The following is a 23,010-nucleotide window of genomic DNA, read 5'->3' as shown; positions in this document are numbered from 1 at the left end:
TTTCTTAAAGGCTTTTCATCTCCAGATACTGTGAAAGTACTGAGATGAGAAATACCAGGATGCTTTTGAGTCTAGTTAACAACCCCGGGAGTAAGGCGGAAAGAAAAGGCTTCTAAACACTCAGAAACAGGGTGTCTAGTTCAAGTCTCTCCATACTCCCAGGTCTTCCAGTTTCTTTTTCCTTAGTTCTTAGGACGGATGAAGCAAACACAGAAAATAGGGCCTAAGCCTATTAAAGATGTGCTCCCAGTGGCGGGCCGGAAGATGGAAGTCTTAGGGTATAAAGTACATCTGAGAGAATGGAGTCCTGGTCCTTTAAGGGGGCGTACCGGGGGTGGGCGGAGTCTAGGGCGGAAGTTATAAATTAGAGCCGAAGTCCGGCTAATGAAGGGCGGAAGTAGAGTGTCTAGTGTTGCAATTATGGCGCAGGAAGAGGAAGATATTCGGGATTACAATTTGACTGAAGAGCAGAAGGCGATCAAGGCCAAATATCCCCCAGTCATTCGGAAGTACGAGTGTGAGTAGGTGGCTCACTTCTGTCATCCCCCGTCTCCTTGCTCAGGTCTTCCGGCCTCGCCAGCCGTTTTACCTCTTGATGCCATTTCGCCCTGTCGGGGCGGGATGCTGAGGAAAAAAGCCCATTAGTCTGAGAGTCGGGAACCTGGGTTGCCACATTTACAGTCTCTTGAACTCTTTCTACATAGGTCCTTGTCGGGGGGGATGCTGAGGAAAAAAGCCCATTAGTCTGAGAGTCGGGAACCTGGGTTGCCACATTTACAGTCTCTTGAACTCTTTCTACATTTACCTAGTCACATTACCTTGTGGGAATTTTACCAGCGTATTCGTTCTAAAGACAACAGTATTTTCAAGCGTTTGCCGGGTTGTCGCCGGTAGGTATCTCCCGCTGTATGGTGATGAGAGTGTGGTTACGTTAGAGGACTTAGAAAGTTGAGTAGGAAACTTACAACTTGATGTTTTACCTGGATTGTGTTTTTAGCAAAAAGATCTGTTTTTGCCATAAACAGCTTAGTAATTTAAGGCAAATACATAAGCTCCTTTGCCCCTTAGTTCCTTCATCTGAGGAGTAAATGAGATAATAAACTTGAACGTATAGTGCAGATTCTTTTTTTTTTTTTTAAGATTTCATTTATTTATCTGACACACAGAGAGAGATCACAAGTAGGCAGAAGGCAGGCAGAGAGGAGGAAACCGGCTCCCTGCTGAGTAGAGAGCCTGAAGTGGGGATCGATTCTAGGACCCTGAGACCATGACCTGAGCCGAAGGCAGAGGCTTAACCCGGTGAGCCACCCAGGCACCCCTATAGTGCAGATTCTGATCTTCTATATAAATGTTCAGCTATTTTCCCTAAAGGTTGCTATGGTTTGGGGAGCACAAATATGACTTTTATTTTTCTCTTATTTTATTTTAATAAAGATTCTATTTATTTATTTGACAGAGATGGAAAGCAGGGGAGTGGGAGAGGGAGAAGCACGCTTCCAAAGAGCAAGAAGCCTGATGCGGGACTAGATCATAGGACCCTGAGATCATGACTTGAACCGAAGGCAGAGGCTTAACCGACTGAGCCACCCCAGTGCCTCTGTAGAGTTTAGTTACCATGGCATACTGGGTTCTGAACCCACATATCTCCCTAGCTCATTTTTCTCTTAAAAATAGTTTCTTTAGGGGCGCCTGGGTGGCTCAGTGGGTTAAAGCCTCTGCCTTTGGCTCAGGTCATGATCCCAGGGTCCTGGGATCGAGCCCCGCATCAGGCTCTCTGCTCATTGGGGAGTCCGCTTCCTCCTCTATCTCTCTGCCTGCTTCTCTGCCTACTTGTGATCTCTGTCAAATAAATAAATAAAAATCTTAAACAAAACAAAAAACCCTACTAACTCTTACCCCTAACAGCAACTGCTCAACTAACCAATATAAATGGAAAAAATAGTTTCTTTAAAGATTTTATTTATTAAAGAGAGAGAGAGAGCACTTGCTTGAGAGGGAAGGGGGTGGGCAGAGGGAAATGGAGAAGCCTACTCCCCACTGAACAGGGAGCCCTACTGGGGGCTCCATCCAATTACCTGAGCCAAGAGCAGCGACTAACCAACTTAGCCACCTAGGCGCCCCTTGAAAACAGTATTTAAAAATTACTTTTAATAAGTATTGTATCTGATGCAAAGAGTATAACAGGTATGCAGTGTGTAAGTCTTTCTTTCAGCCCTGATCCCCAGCCATCTAGTCTTTACTCTCCGTGTTAATGTCAACAGTCCTTACCATTTTCTTTATGTATACAGGCAAAGCTTTACAACATTTACTTAATCAATTTCCAGTTGATAGACCTTTATGTTATTTCTATCTAGTCTTTCATTGTTAGAAACAATGAGGCAGGGAATATGCTTGTGCGTCTGTTGTTTGCACATGTGCAAGTATATCTGTAAACTTCCAGAAGTTACTGCTTTATCAAAGAATAGGTACATTTTTAATTTTAACGGTTTTTGTTAAGTTGATCTCCAGTGTGGTTATGCCAATTTATACTCTCACTGGCATTGTATGAGCATGCCTCTTTCCTCACACTTCTACCCATTTACTGCATAACCATACCTTTTGGTCTGTTCCAATTTAAATATCTTGTCATGTTAGTTGCATTTTTTTTAAAAGATTTTATTTATTTGACAGGGAGAGAGATCACAAGCAGGCAGAGAGGCAGGCAGAGAGATGGGGGAAGCAGGCTCCCCACTGAGCAGAGAGCTTGATGCAGGGCTCCATCCAAGGACCCTAAGATCATGGCCTCAGTTGAAGTCAAGAGGCTCAACCCACTGAGCTACCCAGGCTCCCCAGTGCTTTTTATTTGTTTGTTTTTAATTATAAGTGAGGTTGAACATACTTCTATATGTGTGGAGGTATTTGTATGTCCCCTTCTGGGATGCATACATTCATATTCTTACCATTTTTTCTCTTGGGTGGTTTTTGTTGTGTGTGTGTGTGTGTGTGTTTTTTAACACTGTAGAAATATATTTTTATGTAGTGAAATTTATTAACTCTTTTTATGGCTTGTGGGAAGTCATACTTAGGAAGGCTTTGCCCCTCCTGAAAATGTAAAATAATCTTCTATGTTTTCTCCTAGCACATTTGGAAATGAGAACCTTTTTTTAAAAATTTATTCTTATTCTTATTTTTATTTTTTTAAAGATTTTATTTTATTCATTTTACTGACAGAGATCACAAGTAGGCAGAGAAGCAGGCAGAGAGAGAAGAGGAAGCAGGCTCCCCGCTGAGCAGAGAGCCTGATGTGGGGCTCCATCCCAGGACCCTGAGATCATGACCTGAGCCAAAGGCAGAGGCTTTAACCCACTGAGCCACCCAGGCGCTCCCCATTTTTTTTTTTTTAAAGTAAGCTCTATACCCAGTGTGGGGCTTGAACTCAACATCCTGAGATTAAGAGTTGCATGCTCTATGAACTGAGCCAGCCAGGTGCCCCTGGAAATAAAAACTTTTATTGAAGTAATATATGTTTAAAAGAGTGCATATATCATAAGTGAATGTTTACAACTGAATACATTACACCTGTATAGCTAGTGACCAGATGGATAAACATTATTACAGCAGGGGCGCCTGGGTGGCTCAGTCGTTAAGTGTCTGCCTTCAGTTCAGGTCATGATCCCAGGGTCCTAGGATAGAAAGCTGCATTGGACTCTGCTCGGCAAGAGGCCTGCTTCTCCCTTTCCCACTCCCCATGCTTGTGTTCCTTCTCTCGCTGTGTCTCTTTCTGTCAAATAAATCAATAAAATCTTAAAAAAAAAAATTGTAGTATCCCAGCAGCCCATCTCATGCTCCTTTCCAATCACCACCATTCTCCCTATTCCCATTAGCCTGACATTTTTTTTTAAGTTTTTAAAAATTTTTTAAAGATTTTATTTATTTATTTGACACACACAGAGAGAGAGGTCACAGGTAGGCAGAGAGGCAGGCAGAGAGAGGGGGGAAGCAGCTCTTCGCTGAGTAGAGAGCCCGATACGGGGCTCGATCCCAGGACCCCGGGATTGTAACCCAAGCCGAAGGCAGAGGATTAACCCACTGAGCCACCCAGATGCCCCTAAGATTTTATTTTTAAGTAATTTCTACACCCAATGTGGGACTTGAACTCACAACTCCTGGATCAAGACTTTCACCCTCCACCAGCTAAGCCAGTCTAGAGGCCCCTGCCCCCATTGGCCTGACTTTTAACATCATAGATTAGCTTTGCCTGTTTTTGTACATTATATAAATGGAATTATACAGTATGCATTTCTTTCTGTCTCTCTCTCTCTCTCAACATAACCCTACATGGAGCTCAGACTCACAACCCAGAGATCAAGAGTCACATGCTCGGGGCACCTGGGTGGCTCAGTGGGTTAAAGCCTCTGCCTTCAGCTCAGGTCATGATCCCAGGGTCCTGGGATCGAGCCCCGAATCAGGCTCTCTGCTCAGCAGGGAGCCTGCTTCCTCCTCTCTCTCTCTCTGCCTGCTTCTCTGCCAACTTGTGATCTCTGTCTGTCAAATAAATAAATAAAATATTAAAAAAAAAAAAAAGAGTCACATGCTCTATTGACTGAGTCAGCCAGGCACACCCAGTATGTCTTCCTTTGTGTTGGCTTTTTCTTGCTCATATTTGTGAGACCTATATTTTTGCTGATAGTTATAGATTATTCTTTTTTTTTTTTTTAAGATTATTTATTTATTTATTTATTTGACAGAGATTGATCACAAGTAGACAGAGAGGCAGGCAGAGAGAGAGAGGAAGAGAAGCAGGCTCCCCGCCGAGCAGAGAGCCCGATGCGGGACTCGATCCCAGGACCCTGAGATCATGACCCGAGCCGAAGGCAGCGGCTTAACCCACTGAGCCACCCAGGCGCCCTAGATTATTCTTGTTTCTAGTTTTTTTTTTTTTTTTTTAACATTTTAAACTTGAATATACCAGAATTAGAGTAAGGTAGAAATTAAGTATCTGATTTGTTTTCCAGATGACTTACCAGATGTTCTGACTTTGTTTCTTCAGCATCTGTCTTTTCTCCTGTGATTGGGCCATCTTTATTATATACAGAATTCCCCTGCCTATATTTAGGTCTGTAGCTGGACCTAACCGTTTTATTCCTTTGTTCTGTTTCTCTTTTTATGTGCCAGTGCTGTACTTTCAATTATTGAGGCTTTATTCTATCTTTTACTGTCTTGTAGGACACTCTCCTCTCACTATTTGCCCCTTTCCTGCCATCTTTTAATTCTTTTTTGAGAGAGAGAGACCATGGGGGAGGGGCAGAAGCTGAGAATCTAAGATCTTCAGCAGGCTCCACACCCAGTACAGAGCCCAACACGGGGCTCGATCTCACATCTCACGCCCTGAGATCATGACCTGAGCCGAAATCAAGACGGGATCCTTAACTGACTGAACCACTCGGATGCCCCCTGCCCTACTTGCCATTCTTGCTTTTTTTTCTGTATGTAGATAATATATGAGCTATATATAAATATATACTAAATTAAGGGGATAGTACAATGACGTCCACTCACTCAGCTTTAGCAATGAAGAACTTGAACTTACGTAGCACCTTGACAGGAACAGTAATTTTGTAGAGAAATGATAAGACAATGGAAAAGCACTTTGTAATTGTGGGGCAGCCAGTTGCGGGAAGATAAATATATGGGGGAACTAATGGAAGATGAGGGCTAGTTGGGAAACTTTATTATGTAGATTCCTCTTTATTATTAAGAGTCTAGAATTTTCTCTGATGATTAATTTCTTTCCTTGCTGCTAGGTGATATGGAGCACCTTTACAGATTTATGTTTTAGGCATATAGTGGGAAAGGCAGAGAGTTTTTCTTGTATCTTCTCTCATTAGTCTTCTGCTCAAAGTAATCTTTGTGACAGAGTGGCATCCTTTCACCTCCTTTCCTATTATTTATTATTATTTTTTAAGTAGACTCCATGCTAGGCCCTGCATTGGGTGTAGAGATTAGTTAAATAAAAACTTAAAAAAAAACCCCACAGATTAAAAAATTACTGTTGGTATTTTTTTCATTCATGTTAATTATGAATGTAGGGAGAATTGAAACTTTAATATTTATATTAGCTTTTTTCCAGAAATAGGGTATTCAAATCCTATTTTGTGTATCCTGAGGTTATTTTTAGGTATTTCATCTTTTTCTTTCTTTCTTTCTTTCTTTTTTTTTTTTGAGTAATCTGCATGCCCATTGTGGACTCAAACTCATGACCCTGAGATCAAGATTGCATGCTCTACCAACAGAGCCAGCCAGGCACCCCACATCTTTTTTGTTTCTGATATAAATATAAATGATGCTTTCTTCATGATATCATCTCTGTCTGTCCTGTTATTGATTATAATTGTGAAAGAACTATTGAGTTGTATAGTTAATTTTTTATACTGCCTTTTTATTACCTTATAGTTAGTATAAATTTTAGTTGATACCCTTGGGCAATCATCTCCTAATTTTTTCATTGCACACTTTGAATTTTGTATGCTGTACTGTATTATCATAATATATGCATTATAAAACTGTTCTCTTTCCTCTTGACACCTTTTTTTTTCTTTTCTTTCTTTTTTTTTTTTTTTTTTGAAGATTTTACTAATTAGGGGATAGGCAAAGGGAAAGGGAGAGGGAATCTGGAGCAGACTCTGCACTGAGCACAGAGCCTAACTCGGGGCTCAGTCCCACAACCCTGACATCATGACCTGAGCTGAAATCAAGAATCGGACGGACGCTTAACCAACTGAGCCCTCCACCCCCACTACTAATGACATGAAATGGTTTTTCCACATCAGGTGGTTTTCCAGTTCTCTGACACCGACTAGTTGTCCATCAGTTCAATTCAGTTCTGACACTAACTTCCCAGAATTAGCACAGACCCCACTGGTTACGGCCTCAGTTCCATAGGACTGCACCACAGATACCTACCCTTATGCCTAGCCAGTTGCAATTTCTGATGTTCCCACGTGTCCCTTCTGCCCTTCTTTGGGCTCAGGTTCAGTAATTTGCTACAACAATTCATGAACTCAGGTAAATGCTTTACTTGGCAGTCAGATGATGGCCATGCACTGGGCAAGGTTTGTGGAGAGGTGTTTGGAGCTTCCATATGCCCTCTGGGCATGTCATCCTTTCAGCACCTTGCTGAGTTCACCAATGGCTGTTCTCCAGATCTCTTTTAAGAGTCTATAGCTCAGGGGTGCCTGGGTGGCTCAGTGGGTTAAAGCCTCTGCTTTCAGCTCAGGTTATGATCCCAAGGTCCTGGGATCGAGCCCCACATCGAACCCCACATCGAGCCCCACATCGGGCTCTCTGCTCAGCAGGGAGCCTGCTTCCTCCTCTCTCTGATTGCCTCTTTGCCTACTTGTAATCTCTGTCTGTCAAATAAGTAAATAAAATCTTTAAAAAAAGAGTCTATAGCTCAGACTTCTATTCCACCCTCCACAGGCCAGACAAGCCATTCGTGGTGAGGGGGTGGGGCTGAAAGTTCCCACTCTTTAATCCTGTGTTTCATCCTCCTCGTTACCACACCATGCTAAGGCTATGTAGGAGCCCTAGCCTCAGTAACCTCAATAATGTAGACTCAGCTGTGGACAGAAGGGGAAAATTAATGAATACCAAGACACTCCTATCACCAAGGAAAAGCCAAGGATTTTAGGAGCTTGCCAGAAACCAGGGACAAAGACCAAATATATATTTTTTATTATACCACAAAAACATTCAGTAAATACAGCAATTAAAAATGAGAGCAGTTGGGGCGCCTGGGTGGCTCAGTAGGTTAAGCCTCTGCCTTCGGCTCCAGTCATGATCTCAGGGTCCTGGGATCGAGTCCCACATCAGGCTCTCTGCTTGGTGGGGAGCCAGCTTCACTCTCTCTCTCTCTCTGACTGCTTGTGATCTCTCTGTCAAATAAATAAATAAAACCTTAAAAAAAATGAATGAGAGAAGAAAGAAAGATAGTTTAAACTTTTTCATTTGTTGAACAGCAAAAAAACCTTTTGCTCAAAAATCCTGTTAATATTTTTATGGTATATTTCATGATTATATCTACGGAGAGGATCATATATTTATAGGAGTTCCATTAATCTGTTTCCTAATAATTGAATCTTGGCATTCTAGGAATAAATCCCACTTGGTCATACTGGATTCCACTTGCCAGCATTTTGCACAGCCTTTGAACTGACGTAATGTGAGATTAGTCTGTGTTATCTCCCAGTTACATTTCTTTCCACAGACAGCCCACAGACCTCCCCACATGCTTCTCCTGTAGCTTTTTCCTTTTAGACCCAGCATAGTTGTCATCTCATGTATTCATTCAGCAATATAATTGAACACCTGTTGTGTATTGGGCACTGAGCAGAAATGGGGAATAAGAGAATGAGCAAACAGATTCAGATCACCCTTAGTCTCTTGGCTCTTACAGGCTCTTGTTTCCTTTAGGATTTTTTTTTTTAAGATTTTATTTATTTATTTGACAGAGATCACAAGTAGGCAGAGAGGCAGGCAGAGTGAGAGGGGGGAAACAGACTCGCCGCTGAGCAGAGAGAGCCCAATGTGGAGCTCGATCCTAGGATGCTGGGATCATGGCCTGAGCTGAAGGTAGAGGCTTTAATCCACTGAGCCACCCAGGCGCCCCTCCTTTAGGAATTCTTAACTGAACCTCTCGGTCCAAGTTAAATTTATTTCCTGTTCTCTTCCATAGTTTTCAGTTCTCCAAGTGTGGTCCTTGCACCGCCGGGGTTTCCAAGACCCTCTCAGAGAATCTGTGATGTCAAAACTGCTTTCATAATAATACTGAGATATTCACACTTTTACTGTGTTGCTGTTTGTGCTGATGGTGCAGAAGCCTTGGAAGGGGGAAAACTGTCCCTTGAGTACAGGCTGAAGCTGCCTCACTAAACTGTGCTGGAAGTCACTTTATTCCTTACCACCGTGTACTTAAAACTAAAGAAAAAGTCATTTTGACTTAAAGATGTCCTTGAATGAGTAAGGACTATCAATTCTATTAAATCTTGACCACTGAGTCCATGTCTTTTAATATTCTGTGAAACAAAATGAAAATTATGCTGGTTGTCAAATATTGACGATTACCTTGAGGAAAAGAACCTGCGTAATTGAGTTGTGAGCTGGGTTTTTGTGTGCGTTTTTGTTTTTCAGGAAGCACCTGTTGCTTTTGTTGTTGTTTCTCTCTCCAAAGAATGAATAACTGAAAGATACAGTATTGTTGTTCAGACAGGGGTATTTCTCAGATAATTTCTTTAAATAAAGTGCTGTCACAAAATAATACAATATTTGTTGGCAATGATAAAATTCAAGTTTTTTTTTTTTTTAAGATTTTATTTATTTGAGAGAGAACGTGAGGGGGGAGAAGGTCAGAGGGAGAAGCAGACTCCCCATGGAGCAGGGAGCTTGATGGGGGATTCGATCCCAGGACTCCCGGATCATGACCTGAGCTGAAGGTAGTCCCTTAACCAACTGAGCTACCCAGGCACCCAAAATTCAAGGTTTTGGGTGAAATTCAGATTTTGGAAAACTTGTATCTACCGTCATGAGCTTGATAGTTTCTCAGTAACTAAAGATCTTTCTGATGAGATTGGTGGTTATATTTACAAATATATATGTATGTGTAATATCATTCTGTATAATTAAATATATCAACATTATCTGTACAAATCAATGAACTGGTTTTTTTTTTTTTTAAGATTTTATTTATTTATTTGACAGAGAGAGAGAGACTGTGAAAGAGGGAACACAAGCAGGGGGAGTGGGAGAGGGAGAGGCAGGCTTCCCACTGAGGGGGGACCACAGTGCCCTGGACCCTGTGACCATGACCTGAGCTGAAGGCAGATGCTTAACAACTGAGCCACCCAGGCGCACCAAACTTGGTGGGGTTTTTTTGTTTTGTTTTTTAAAGATTTTATTTATTTGAGGGGCGCCTGGGTGGCTCAGGTGGTTGAGCATCTGTATTCAGCTCAGGCCATGATCTCCAAGGCCTGGGATTGAGGCCCACATCAGGCTCCCATCTCAGTGGGGAGTCTGCTTTTCCCTCTCCCTCTGCCTCTCCCAGTACACATTCCCTCTCCCTCTCTCTAATGAATAAATAAAATCTTAAAAAAAAAGGATTTTATTTATTTGAGAGACCGTGGGGGAGAGAGAGAGAGAGACAATGAGCTTGGGGAAGGGGTAGAGAGAGAGGGAGAAGCGGACTCCCTGGCGAGCAGGGAGCCCAATGCAGGACTCCATCCGGGGACCCTGGGATAACGACCTGAGCTGAAGGCAGCTGCTTACCCGCTTAACCAACTGAGCCACCCAGGTGCCCCGAAATGGTATTTTTCAGAGGACCAGTGCTTTGATGTTCTAGGCACAAGGTAGAGCAATGGATTTTAATATTACAGAGCACAAAAAGTTCATTGTCACAGCTCAAAATCCACATTGCAACTAACCTTTTAAAAACTAGCATATTTTAAGGGCACCTGGGTGGCACAGTTGGTTAAGTGTCTAACTCTTGGTTTTGGCTCAGGTTGTCCTCTCAGGGTTGTGAGATAAAGCACTGAGTGGAGCTGTGAACTCAGCATGACATCCACTTAAGACTCTCTCCCTCCCCACCGTGCACTCACTCTCTTTCTCTCTCTCTCAAATAAATAAATCTTTAGAAAAAATTAAAAGAAATAAAAAACTAACATGTTTCTAGTTTTGGTATAACATCAAGGAAAACTATATCTAGTTTCTTTGAAGAGTTATTAAGACACTTCTTTTACACAAATAGATACGTACATGTATTTATCACTGGAGTATGTTATACATTGGATTGTAACCAAACTCTAGTCAGGCTATAGAACATTTCCATCACCCTATGTACTTCAACTAAATCAATGTATGTACTGTACTTCAACTAAATCAATACACTGAAGTCAGATATTAAAAATACTTGCAGAAACTGTGGCACTCTTCTCACTAAAATTTTGGGGAAATATGGTTATTTTTCATAATGATATGCAATATAAAATAGTTTTATTTTTAAAAAGTCTTATTTGTAAGTAATCTCTATCCCCATCGTGGAGTTCAAACTTAGAAAAGCTGACAAGAATTGCATGTTCTACTTACTAAACCAGTCAGGTGCATTATTTTTAAATGAATAAATATTTGAAAGTTTTTCAGTTAAAATTTCTGGTATTATCATGACCTGAGCGGAAGGCAGGTGCTTAACTGAGGCACCCAGGCATCCCAATTGTTGTGTTATAGTTTTTAAATTAAGGTTTACATAAATATAGTAAAAGGGCTTGGATCTTAAGCATAAAGTCCAGTAGGTTTTGATAAGCAGAGACCCTTGGCTGGCTCAGTCTGCAGAGCATGCCGCTCTTGATCTCAGAGTTGTAAGTTCAAACCCTACAATGGGTCTAGAGATTCATTAAAAATGTTTTTAAAAAGTTTTGCAAATAGATATGTACATGTATTTATCATTCCAGTATGTTATACATTGGATTGTAACCAAACTCCAGTCAGGCTATAGAACATTTCCATCACCCTAGAAAATTCCCTTTTACTTTTTTCCTATAAGCCCCCACATCCTTACTTTGAGGCAGACAGTTTGGATTTCTATCACCAGAACTTAATTTTGCCTGTTTTAAGAGTTCCACGCAAGTGGATCCCCATGATGTGGATTCTTTTATGCCTAGCGGCTTCACTCAGTATCAGAAATAAACTCAGCTGGACATTAAAGTGGTGGATGGGGTTTTATTCAGTAACTACAGTAGGAGAAAGAGTTGAGCTCCATTCCGAATTGCACAGAGGTGATGGGACCTTTTAAAGGGCAAATGTAGAAGAGGGGAGAGCTCAGTAGAGTCAGAGAAATGAAAAATTCCGAAACGTTAGGCTGTAAATTCAGTTAGGCCTGCAGTATTTGGTAACAAGCAGTTACCAAAGTTCAATTCTGTCCTCCCACGGGGACTGGGAGTCCTTCCCGATGATTACATTTTTTAAAAGAATGGCTGTGAAGTCCTGAAGAAAGACCCTGCTGAGTTGTAGAGATAAATATTCACTGTTGTAAGCCCTTTTTAGTAAATGCTGTAAGAAAGGGAGGTGAAGAGCCTATTGTCAGGTTTAGGCTGGAACAAACAGTAAATTCTGGCTATGTAGCGCTTTCTCCAGCAGGTCATCATCTAACGTGCTCTGGCCGGAGTGATTCTAGAACAAGGCTGACTTACGCTGTTAGAAGCCCACTTGTGCTCAAGTTTGATCACTCTTGGCACAGGGATTTTGGATAGAGGTATTAGGTGCTGAGAGTTGTGCACTTTTCTTTCTTTCTTTTTAAAGATTTTTATTTATTTATTTGACAGATAAAGATAACAAGCAGGCAGAGAGGCAGACAGAGAGAGAGGAGGAAGCAGGCTCCCCACTGAGCAGAGATCCCGATGTAGGGCTCAATCCCAGGACCTTGGGATCATGACCTGAGCCCAAGGCAGAGGCTTAACCCACTGAGCCACCCAGGCGCCCCTGCAGTTTTCATTTAACGTTTTTGAGATTCATGTAAATGCATGAGTCAGTAGCTTGCACTGTTTTATCACTGAGCAGTACTGCCTTGTGCCTTCGTTTATCTGTTCTTCTCTTGGTGGATATTTGGTGTTTACTTTGGGGGAATAAGTTGCTGGGAGCATTCTGGACACAGGCGTTCATTTCTATAGGGTTAATACCTGTCATTTTCTTTTAACTTGTTTATCACCTCTCCTTCTAGCCTGAACATTCTATGATCCTAAGTGGGAAGAACTGATTAAAGTCATGATACCAGTGAAGAATAGACTGCGAAATGTTGAGAGAACAGATCCCATGGGAGTTTGTGATAGGAGCAGTTGGGTATTCCTGTGGGGATATCAGGAAAAAGCTCATAAACATAGAGTTTACTTTCTGAAACTGCTTTATTAGCCAGGGGTATCATTGAGGAGTTCTTTAAATGAAAGAAATTAACAAATAAAAACTTGGCTCATTATTTTTTTTTTTTTAAGATTTCATTTATTTATTTATTTGTCAGAGAGAGGGAGAGAGAGTACGCACAAGCAGGTAGAGTGGCAGGCAGAGGTGGAGAGAGAAGCAGGCTCCCTGCTGAGCAAGGATCCCGATGTGGGACTCGATCCCACGACGCTGGGATCATGACCTGAGCCGACTAAGCCACCCAGATGTCTCCTTGGCTCTTATTTCAAAGAGACAAACCTCTTTTGTATAGGATTTGATTAGCTGTTCATGAAAAGGTGAGACAGGGAAATCTGGAATTTTATATCTGTGATGATGATGTAGTTCCTAGAATTTTGATCATTCACAGAGCAAATATTTAGAGAAGATACTGATTTGTTTTGTTGAGGAAAAGTAATGTCAGGAAATGGCATTATTGAGATATACTAATGTATTAGCCACTTTAGATCACCTAGAAGCTCCTGGCCCTGCTGCCTTCTAGAAATTGTCATTTATATACCAATCTTGACTTTTGAAAAAGTAGCCTTTAACAAAGCAATTAACTTTCTTATGTAAACTGATAGCAAAAGGTGAGGTTTGTGCCATATTTTCTTTTTTCTTTTTTTTAAGTGATTTTTTTCAAAGATTTTATTTATTTATTAGAGAGAGAGAGAGCACAAGCACGGGGAGCAGGAGGCAGAGGGAAAAGCAGGCTCCCTGGCTACAGGAGGCCCAGTGCGGGACTCAATTTTAGGAACCTGAGCCGAAGGCAGATGCTTAACTGACTGAGCCACCCAGGCATCCGTGCCCCACATTTTCTTGGCTTTGAAGGACAATTTTTAAATTAAATTAATTTTTTTTTTAAGTGAGAGGGAGAGAAAAATGAGTGGGGCTGGGGGAGGGGCAAAAGGAAGGGGAGAAGCAGGCTCCCCACTACGTGGGGAGCCCAACGCAGGTGCTCCATCCCAGGACCCTGGGTTTATGACCTGAGCTGAAAGCAGCCACCCAACCAACTGAGTCACCCAGGCGCCCCAAAAGATAATGTTCTTAATAACGAACTAGAGCTTCTTGTGATTTGCAAGTCAAGTTTAATGACATATGTGTTTTTCCCTCTCTCCCTCAGATTTGGATCATACAGCAGATGTCCAGTGAGTACACCTGCAATTTATGCCTTTGAAATCGTGTTCTTAAATAGGAAGGCTGACGTTTTAATCTTGATGTCCCTAGTTTTAATTCTCTCTTCCTATTTTGGTTCCTTTACAACATGAAAATGATAGTTTAAAAGAACCCACTTTCTGTGCCATTAGATTGATTGAGGCCTTTGGATTTGTACTCATCATGCTGATTTTATTTTGACCTTGCTGTCAAGTTTTCTCTCTTGCTGTAGATTTTATTACACAGGGCATGAATGTGTTTCTTTAGGTTACATGCGTGGGGAGATACTCTGGAGGAAGCATTTGAACAATGTGCAATGGCCATGTTCGGTTACATGACAGATACTGGGACTGTGGAGCCCCTGCAGACAGTAGAAGTAGAAACCCAAGGTAACCAGTTATTTCCAGGGAAGAAATTGTCATGCAAATGTGCAGTGTTCTATATAACTTCAGTACATTTTCACAATAAGAACAATAAAATTGTGAGCCTGTTCTTCCTCTTCCAGCTAGCCTAAGAAATTCCTTCCACTTCTAAATTCAAGCAAGTTTTTAGAGACTAGAATTATTAAATGTCATACTATCATGATCCTTCTTGATTCTGTATAGGAGATGACTTAGAATCCCTTCTATTTCACTTTTTGGATGAGTGGCTTTATAAGTTCAGTGCTGATGAATTCTTCATACCCCGGGTAAGCAAGGGTTTTTCTTTTTTACTGAGCAAATGGGTTCTTAATTCAGATTTTAAAAGAAAAATGATTGAGAATAGAACATGTGATGCAAAACCAAGCCATACAGAATGTATAAGATGATATTGATTTGCAGAAAATAGAGACTTCTTGGTTAACCTGACTTTGCGTATGTATATGCATTTTCTAGTTTTTAGATTTGTTACCGTATCCTTGTCAGTAACCAGGATTATGCAGTAAGAATGCACCTGCTATCTTCACCTACCCTTTTTATGTCTCCCAAGTTTGAACTCTATTTATGTCCATCCGTATGTTCCTTTGTCCCATGTGAAATTTAGTAGCTGTGCCATGTTGGCCTAAATTTAAAAATTGTTCTCAGCTTTTCGTAACATGACAAAGGAAAAAGCCAAATGGAGATTGCTTGTTGCCATCCACCTCAAAGAGGGAACCCTCTGCAACATCATTGTTAACCTAACACGCAGGGCCCTCCCTGCTTCCACACCCCTCCATTCTGTCCCTTCCCAGCCCCACTACGTACCCTCTTCTGACTGGTCACTTGTCCTACAAAGGTCAAGAACCTACAGTATTACTTACAAATGGGCTGAGAATGATTGAAATCCTGCATCATCCCATTCTGTTTTACAGAGAAATTTCTTGATTCATGTTTTTAGATTGTACATTTTTTCAAGTATATTTCCCTCAAATGTTTAAAAAAAAAAGCCCTTATTTCCTTGAAATATAGTTCACTTGTTCTACTTTAGTTAACATTTTTGTTTTCTTTGCTTCAGAGAAATCATATGCTGTTATTTTCTAGGAAAAGGGATAACCTAGACATATTTCCATAAGTTTAAAGTATAATTGGTATACAATATTATATTAGCTTCAGGTGTACAGCATAGTGTTTTGACAATTATTAGATATGTTTTAGTAGATGGTCTGTTATGAACATTTTTTTAAATTAATTCTTTTTCCTCTTTAGGAAGTGAAAGTACTTCACATTGATCAAAGAAATTTCAAATTACGGTCAATTGGGTATGTTTTGAAAATCTTTTTGTGCTCACTTTGGCAGCACATATATGCAGATCTTTTCAGTAGGAAGTCATGAAGGTGGTTAAAATTCTTCACTGAACCTAGTAGGCAGGAAGACAAATATAAAATCAGAGGTCCAGTCTCATCTCAGTGGAGTTCTGTAGGTTAAGCTGTGTGAGCCCTAGGAGCAAGGGCTTTGGTCCTCAACTTTGGAGGACCAGAAATTTGACAGAACAAAGTTGATACTGGTTCTCGAACCTGATTCCCAATTTATTGATTTTTAGCATAAAAATTTTTTGTGTGGGGGCGCCTGAGTGGCTCAGTGGGTTAAAGCCTCTGCCTTCAGCTCAGTTCATGATTCCAGCGTCCTGGGATGAGCCCCGCATCAGGCTCTCCGCTCAGCAGGGAGCCTGCTTTCTCCTCTCTGCCTGCTTCTGCCTGCTTGTGATCTCTGTCTGTCAAATAAATAAATAATTATCTTTAAAAAATTTTTTTTTGTGTGTGTGTGAAGCCTGACTTGGTGACATGAAGCACTGATGCTTCCTTCTCGTAGATCTTCACACCTGGACTCTGTTCAAAGTGGTTCCTTCTATTAACAAATTATACTTCTCCTTCCAGAGATTGCAAACACTTGATTAGATCTCTTTGATTGGACTTGGTGTTGCCAAATCTCTTCAGTCACTTAAGGATATCTTTTAGGTTATTTCTATATAAAGTCTGTTTTTCCAATTTATGTCGAATTTGATGTGTTTCTTTGTAAAATGAGGTCTTTATTATTTCCCCTCCTTTTCTTTCTTTCTTTTTTTTTTATTTAAAGATTTTATTTATTTGATAGAGAGAAGCACAGTGAGAGAGGGAACACAAACAGAGGAAATGGGAGAGGGAGAAGCAGGCTTCCCAATAAGCAGGGAGCCCAGTGCAGGGCTCCATCCCAGGACCCTTGGATCATGACCTAAGCCGAGGGCAGATGCTTAATGACTGAGCCACCCAGGTGCCCCTACACTTTATTTTTTTTTTTTTTAAGGCAACGATCAACCTTGTTGAAATAGCTGTAGCACATATGCCCCTCAGCAGCTCTGTTTACTGGCAATCAAACTGAAATTTGTAGCTTCCATACCCCTCCTAGCTCTTGTGGCTTTCTCATATCTTAACTACATTTATAAGGTTTATGTTCAAGTATGTAAAGGATAAATAAATATTAAATCTGGGAAGTCTTAATCATGTTTTAATTTTCCTTCTCAAGGTGGGGAGAAGAATTTTCATTGTCCAAGCACCCTCAGGTATGTTTTTAAATCCAACCATTAAAAACATTTTATTCTTCCTTACCATAAAGTCAGTATATGATGGTAAACCTCAGTAAGTTCTAATAAATAAATTGGTGTAAAGTCGTAAGTTTTCCTCAGACGACTCTGACCCTATTATGTCTAAACACTGGGACTTCACACCTCTGACTTGGTAGATTAGGAGTCAGTGCTTGAGTTCTGGGGTCAGGTTTGTTCCAGACTTTTGTGAGACTTCAGAGTCCCTTTGCCTTTTCAAGCTTCGGTGTCTCTCCCTTTAGTGAAGGTGTTGGGCTGGATGTTCTCGTCTTCTATTTTCCGTGCATCTCCACATTCTGTATTTGCCACCCTGTATGGCTTTACTCTCTCCCAGTCCAATGTGTGTGGAGGACTAGGGGCAGGCGCATACATGCTTTCTGTAAAGGTCTGAATCATGTTTGAAGCTTCGTGGAACAAGAGTGCTAGAAGAGCAGTATTCAGCTCCCCTGTTGTAACACTGCGGCGACCACAGACAACACAGACATGAAAGACCGTGGTTGTATTCCAATAAACATCATGGACGTTGAAATCTGAATTTCATATCATTTTCAAATGTTATGAGATATTCTTTTGTGAGTCCCCCCCCCCCAGCCATTTAGAAATGTAAAAACCATTCTTGGGGTGCCTGGGTGGCCCAGTTGTTAAGCTTCTGCCTTTGGCTCCTGTCACGATCCCGGAGTCCTGGGATCGAGCTCTGCATTGGGCTCTCTGCTGAGCAGGAACCCTGCTTCTCCCTCTCCCCCTTGCCTTGCTGTGTTCCCTCGCTCAGTGTGTCTCTCTCTGTCAAATAATAAATACTTTAAAAAAAAAAATTTCTTAGTGTGGGGGGCTGTACGAAACCAGGGATCAGGCTGGATTTGGCCCATGATTTGTAGTTTGCTGACCCCTGTGTTGAGGCCAAGGAGGCCTAAATTAGATGAGGGTGATTAAGGACTCCTGGTTGCTTCTAGGAGCTAAAGTATCATTTCTTCAAGTACAACATAATGAAATGAAGCCTAGTGAGGGAACCTTGGGAGAGAAGCCTTAAAGAAGAGAAACCAGGAGAGGGGTTGTATGAATTATAATACACAAGACACAGTGGAACTTTCTCTTGAACATACTGTGTTTGAGGTGTATATTAGATATCTAAATGGAGAAGTCACATAATAGGCACTTGTCTGTAGGATGACTTGTTCAGGAGCTAGGTAGATCTGGAAATCTCAGTCTGGAAGCCGTCATATTTATAGCCATAGGACTAGATAAGATAAACAAGGAGGGAGGTGTAGATGAGAGAGAGAGTATAGAGAAGACTGAGCTCTGGGGCACTAACTTTGGAAAAGATGGAGCCAAAAAGGAAAGGAGGAGAGCCTCATAAGAGGGAGTTAAAGAAGAGGGGAGCCCCAAAGCCAGATATCCAGTGCCCTTGAGATTGCTCAGAGGCTGAGTGGGCTGAGGCTTGACGATTGACCATGGATTTACGAATCAGTGGAAAGATGTGTGGGTCAGAGAGCAAATGAATGAGAGAGAGGGAAGTGGAGGCAGTATATTGAGACAGAGTTTGAGAAAAGGGGAACATATGGCTAGAACAGTAGTAGCCAGAGGGGAATGTGGTAGGGAAGGGAAAGGTTTTTTTTGTTTTGTCTTGTTTCAGCAAGGAGGTTTTGTAACACCAGTGTAGGCTCCGTGGAAGTGATCTAGGAACTTGGGGCAAATTGATCATGCTGGAGAGGGAGAGAGTAATTTCAGAGCAAAGACATTAAGTTGGGAAGGCGATAGAGGATAGAATGTCCAGGGTTAAGGGTCAGCCTTCTGATAGGAACAGGGCCGGACAGTTCATTGTAACAGGAGGCAAAGCTCATGTGAGTATAGACTTGGGAGATGGTAGACTGTGGACACCATTTCAGGTGATACCAGTGAGCACAGTGTGTGCTGCCAGAGGCAGAAAGTTGAATTGGATTTAGATTATGGTCTCACCAGGTAATGATGGCAGAGGGAAGAAGAGCACAGGTCAGTGCCTTTCAGATCTGTCCGTGAAATCTTCAGATTTCCTTTGTGCTACAGAGCCAGCGGATGCCAGTCACCTATTGCCTGAAGTATTTTGCACTGCACCGAATTCTTGTATTTTCTTTTCTAGAACAGGAAGGAACTAAGAGGACATTTCATCCTGTGGTTCTGAACCGGGGCAGGGGAGGGGGGGGGGTTGTCATGTATCAAACATGGGGAGCTAGAACCCCACAATGCAGAGTGAGTGGGCAGCAGGGAGGAAAGAAGGATCTGTGGCCTTGAAGAAGTGGTCGGGCCACTGCAAGCAGCAGGTCTTGAGGAGCAGCCCTGGGCCAGGCAGTGGGAGAGCTTTGGGCTCCTCCACTCAAGCCATTCGGTAAACTGAAAGCAGGGTGCTGGGGAGGTCAGACAGCCCGAGGAGCCAGGTGGAAACAAAGCCAGGGTTGGAGCTGCCGCTTTCACCGTCCAGCCAGCTCGCTTCCCCTGGGCACATGTTGCTTTGTTGCCAGATGAGTGTAGAATGCTACACAAGTAACTACTTGTCTCCTGTGGGTTTTTAGTTTTCAGAATAATGGTAAAATTTGGCCTTTCTGCCAGTTGTCACTAGAGTTAATGATTTCGATGTTCACTTTTTCTTTCTTTTTTTTTCCCTCTAACCCCTGCTCTAGGGAACTGAAGTCAAGGCAATAACCTACTCAGCAATGCAGGTCTATGATGAAGAGAAGCCAGAAGTTTTTGTGATCATTGACATTTAAGATATCAAAACACAAAGAAAACAAACCGAACCCCCTTCTATGAAGAACTGGGTTTTTTCCTCTTTCTTTTCAGAAGATCCCATGATATAAATTCTGTAGTATCTGTTGCTATATGGAGATTTGCAGAAGTTTTTTAAAAAGATTTTATTTATTTGTCAGAGAGTGAATGAGAACACAAGCGGGAGATCAGCAGAGATGGGCGAGAAGCAGGCTCTCCTAGGACCCCCAGATCATGACCTGAGCCAAGGGCAGGCGCTTAACCGACTGAGTCACCCAGGCGCCCTACGAACGGAACTTTTAACTTAAAGTCAGAAATGGGACAGCGAGGTGCAGCCTTGGTCCATGTTACCCAGATATTCAGACTTGAAAGAATTCTTCAGGTGGCAAGTGTGGCATCTCGTCTCTTAGTTCCCCGCTGTAGGAGCGGGTACTCAGCCCATTCCAGTGGCATGCTGGGTCCCAAAAGGACCGGTAATCTAAGCAGCGGCCCAGAGACTCTGAATCTGCCATATTCTCACCAAATCCAGTCTGAGAAAAATAATAATAATTTGAAAAATCCTTTGACCAGGACTTTGCTTTTTCCCCCACATTGGTTCTCTCTCACACACACACAGAGACACACATTTTTACGTGGGCCTGAATTCACGACCCTGAGATCAATACAGCTAAGATCAGGAGTTGGATGCTCAAACGACTAAGCCACCCAGGTGCCCCTAACACACACATATCTTCTGTATATGCATTGAGAGGTTGTGTTTTACATTCTGTGGGACAGAGCCATCCTGTATTCCACTTGATTTTTCTTATTAGAAATAATTATAGTTTAAAAATTGGGAGACTTACCTAGAAAGAGCTCTGAGTCTCTCTCTCTCACATTTTTAAAACACTAATGTTGTGTACACTTTACTGTTTTCCCATAAGAAAATTTAAACACTCTTACAAACAGGCCCGCCCTTCTCACAGGTAATTTTATATTAAAGCTGCTCTGTGTAGGGACGCCTGGGTGGCTTGGTCATTAAGCATCTGCCCTTGGCTCACATCATGATCCCGGAGTCCTGGGATCCAGTCCTGCATTGGGCTCCTTACTTGGTGGGGGGCCTGCTTTTCTCTCTTCCTCTGCCTGCCACTCTTCCTGCTTGTGCTCACTCTCTCTGTCAGATAAATAAAATCTTAAAAAAGATAAAAAGAAACTGCTCTATTTATATAGTTAGAGAAAAAAACAATTGTTTTTTTTAATTAAGTTCTTCATTGTGGGAAAACCATGTTAAAAAGATCTGAACCTTTCAAAGGAGGTAACTTTTAAAAAAATGAAACTTTTTGTTTCATTTGCTGTGTTATTCTATTCTCTATTCATTGATTGAGGTATTCTTTGTTGCCACAAGTTTTCAGAGCTGCTATTTATTCACACTTCGATGAGAAAAGATTGCCACTGGGTGGTGCCAAATATCATTATAGCACACTAAACTTGACCTAAGAGGAAGAGATTGTGAGCTTCCTAAATGTTCTGAGCACTCTAGTATTTTTTGTCTCAGTATTTAACAGAAAGTAGAGGTAATGGGAACTAGGCCAAGAACCATGGTCTGAATAGTAGCTTCAGATGAATACAGAGCAGGCTCGCTGGGGTAGTGCTTCATGACCTTCTTTATTGTTAGGCACATTTTGTAAATTTGAATTGTGGTCCTCCAAGCAGAAATGTCTAGAACTTCTTTACGTTTTGTTAGGATGAATTTCCAGGCTGGCGTGGGGCTCTCTTTTTTTCGTGGACTCCTTTGAACATCATGGGCTATTTGGAGTGTCAATTGTGAAAATGAGTGATGGGATACAGTGAGTCCGGTGGAAGAGCTGAATCCAGGGTAGGAGGAGCTCCTGGGTTATATTAAGCCATGCAGGGTACAAACTTGACCAGGAGAAAAAGAGTAGCTATGCCTCTTAACCACCAGTGCTATGTAATGAGGTTCAGTAAAAGCAAGTCGGTTGTAATTATGATATAAAATTATATTTCTTTAAATTGATAATAAATGTATAGTTTGTAACAATTTTATGTGAATTTTAAAATGTTTGTGTTTTGGGGACCCCTGGGTGGCTCAGTCGGTTAACTGTCTGCCTTCGGCTCAGGTCACGATCTCAGGGTCCTGGGATTGAGTCCCACATTGGGCTCCTTGCTCAGCAGGGAGCCTGCTTCTCCCTCTGCCTACTGCTCCCCCTGCTTGTGCTCTCTCTCTCTCTCTCTCTTTCTCTCTGACAAATAAAATCTTTTTTAAAAAATAAAATGTTTGTGTTTTTAAATATGCCAAAACGAAGATACTGAGTAGAAGGAAAATGAGTATATTGTCCTCTGTATGTGAAGTCAGCATTCTTCACTTACCAGCGGCTCACGCTTTACTTTTATTTATTGAGATAGTGGCACCAGCTTCTCACCAGACTCTTCTGCTAGTTTCAGGTATGTGTCTTGGTCTGGGGAACACATTTGGGGGAACTTTGCAAAGCAATTCCCCCACCCTATAAGCATACCCATTTATCTTCACTTTTGTGTCTTATTCTCCTATGTGGGCTATGTTTCCCATTTCCCAAAACATGAAGAGCACATTCACTGCCCAAGGAGGAAGAGAGGTAATGGGTACAAACTGTGGGCGTTTAGCTGAGCATTTATGCTGTGGCTAAGGGGACAGCTGCCTCTCAACTCTTGCCCTTATTGCTAATGTGAATATAGGCTTAGTGTTGCAGTTTACATGACACTCCAAAATTGGGATTTTCATATGAATGCTCCTGAGCTAGGGGAAAAAAACTAAAAACCACTATGGGTCATCACAATGGAGTACAAACAAGTTGTGGGTGGGCTGAATCTTGTCCACAGGTCAGAAAGCTGGTCAGCAGAGCTCAAGGGCGCCTGGGTGGCTCAGTTGAGCGACTGCCTTCGGCTCAGGTCCTGATCCCCGACTTCCGGGATTGAGTCCCACATCGGGCTCCCAACTCCTTGGGGAGTCGGCTTCTCCCTCTGACCTTCTCCTCTCTCATGCTCTCTCTCACTCATTCTCTCACATAAATAAATTAAATCTTTAAAAAAAATTTTTTTAAAGCACAGCTCAAGTCACATTTTCTCAAAGCTTCCCTAGCCATTCCAAACTTCACA

At 41.8% G+C, this 23,010-nt stretch overlaps 1 protein-coding gene across 5 annotated transcripts; it reads left to right on the top strand.

The window, feature by feature from the left end:
* Nucleotides 1-357: 357 nt before the first annotated feature.
* On the top strand, nt 358-21,916 carry ZBTB8OS (zinc finger and BTB domain containing 8 opposite strand). Of its 5 annotated transcripts, none has more exons than XM_082685785.1 (7): nt 359-517; nt 14,078-14,102; nt 14,377-14,498; nt 14,715-14,797; nt 15,774-15,826; nt 17,067-17,103; nt 19,794-21,195. In XM_082685785.1, the coding sequence occupies exons 1-7, from the start codon at nt 385-387 to the stop codon at nt 19,878-19,880; spliced, it is 540 nt and encodes a 179-aa protein (XP_082541911.1). In that variant the 5' UTR covers nt 359-384; the 3' UTR covers nt 19,881-21,195. The 5 variants fall into 5 exon arrangements, with proteins under 5 accessions (XP_082541915.1, XP_082541911.1, XP_082541914.1 ...); XM_082685786.1 differs by having other exon boundaries at nt 384-521; nt 19,794-21,916; XM_082685787.1 differs by lacking the exon at nt 359-517 and adding an exon at nt 1,462-1,562 and having other exon boundaries at nt 19,794-21,916.
* The last annotated feature ends 1,094 nt before the right edge of the window (nt 21,917-23,010 follow it).

Source organism: Mustela nivalis (assembly GCF_964662115.1).
Source record: "Mustela nivalis genome assembly, chromosome: 10".
NCBI lineage: Eukaryota > Metazoa > Chordata > Mammalia > Carnivora > Mustelidae > Mustela > Mustela nivalis.
The sequence above is the reverse complement of the archived record's forward strand: the minus strand, read 5'-3'. Positions and strand labels throughout refer to the sequence as shown.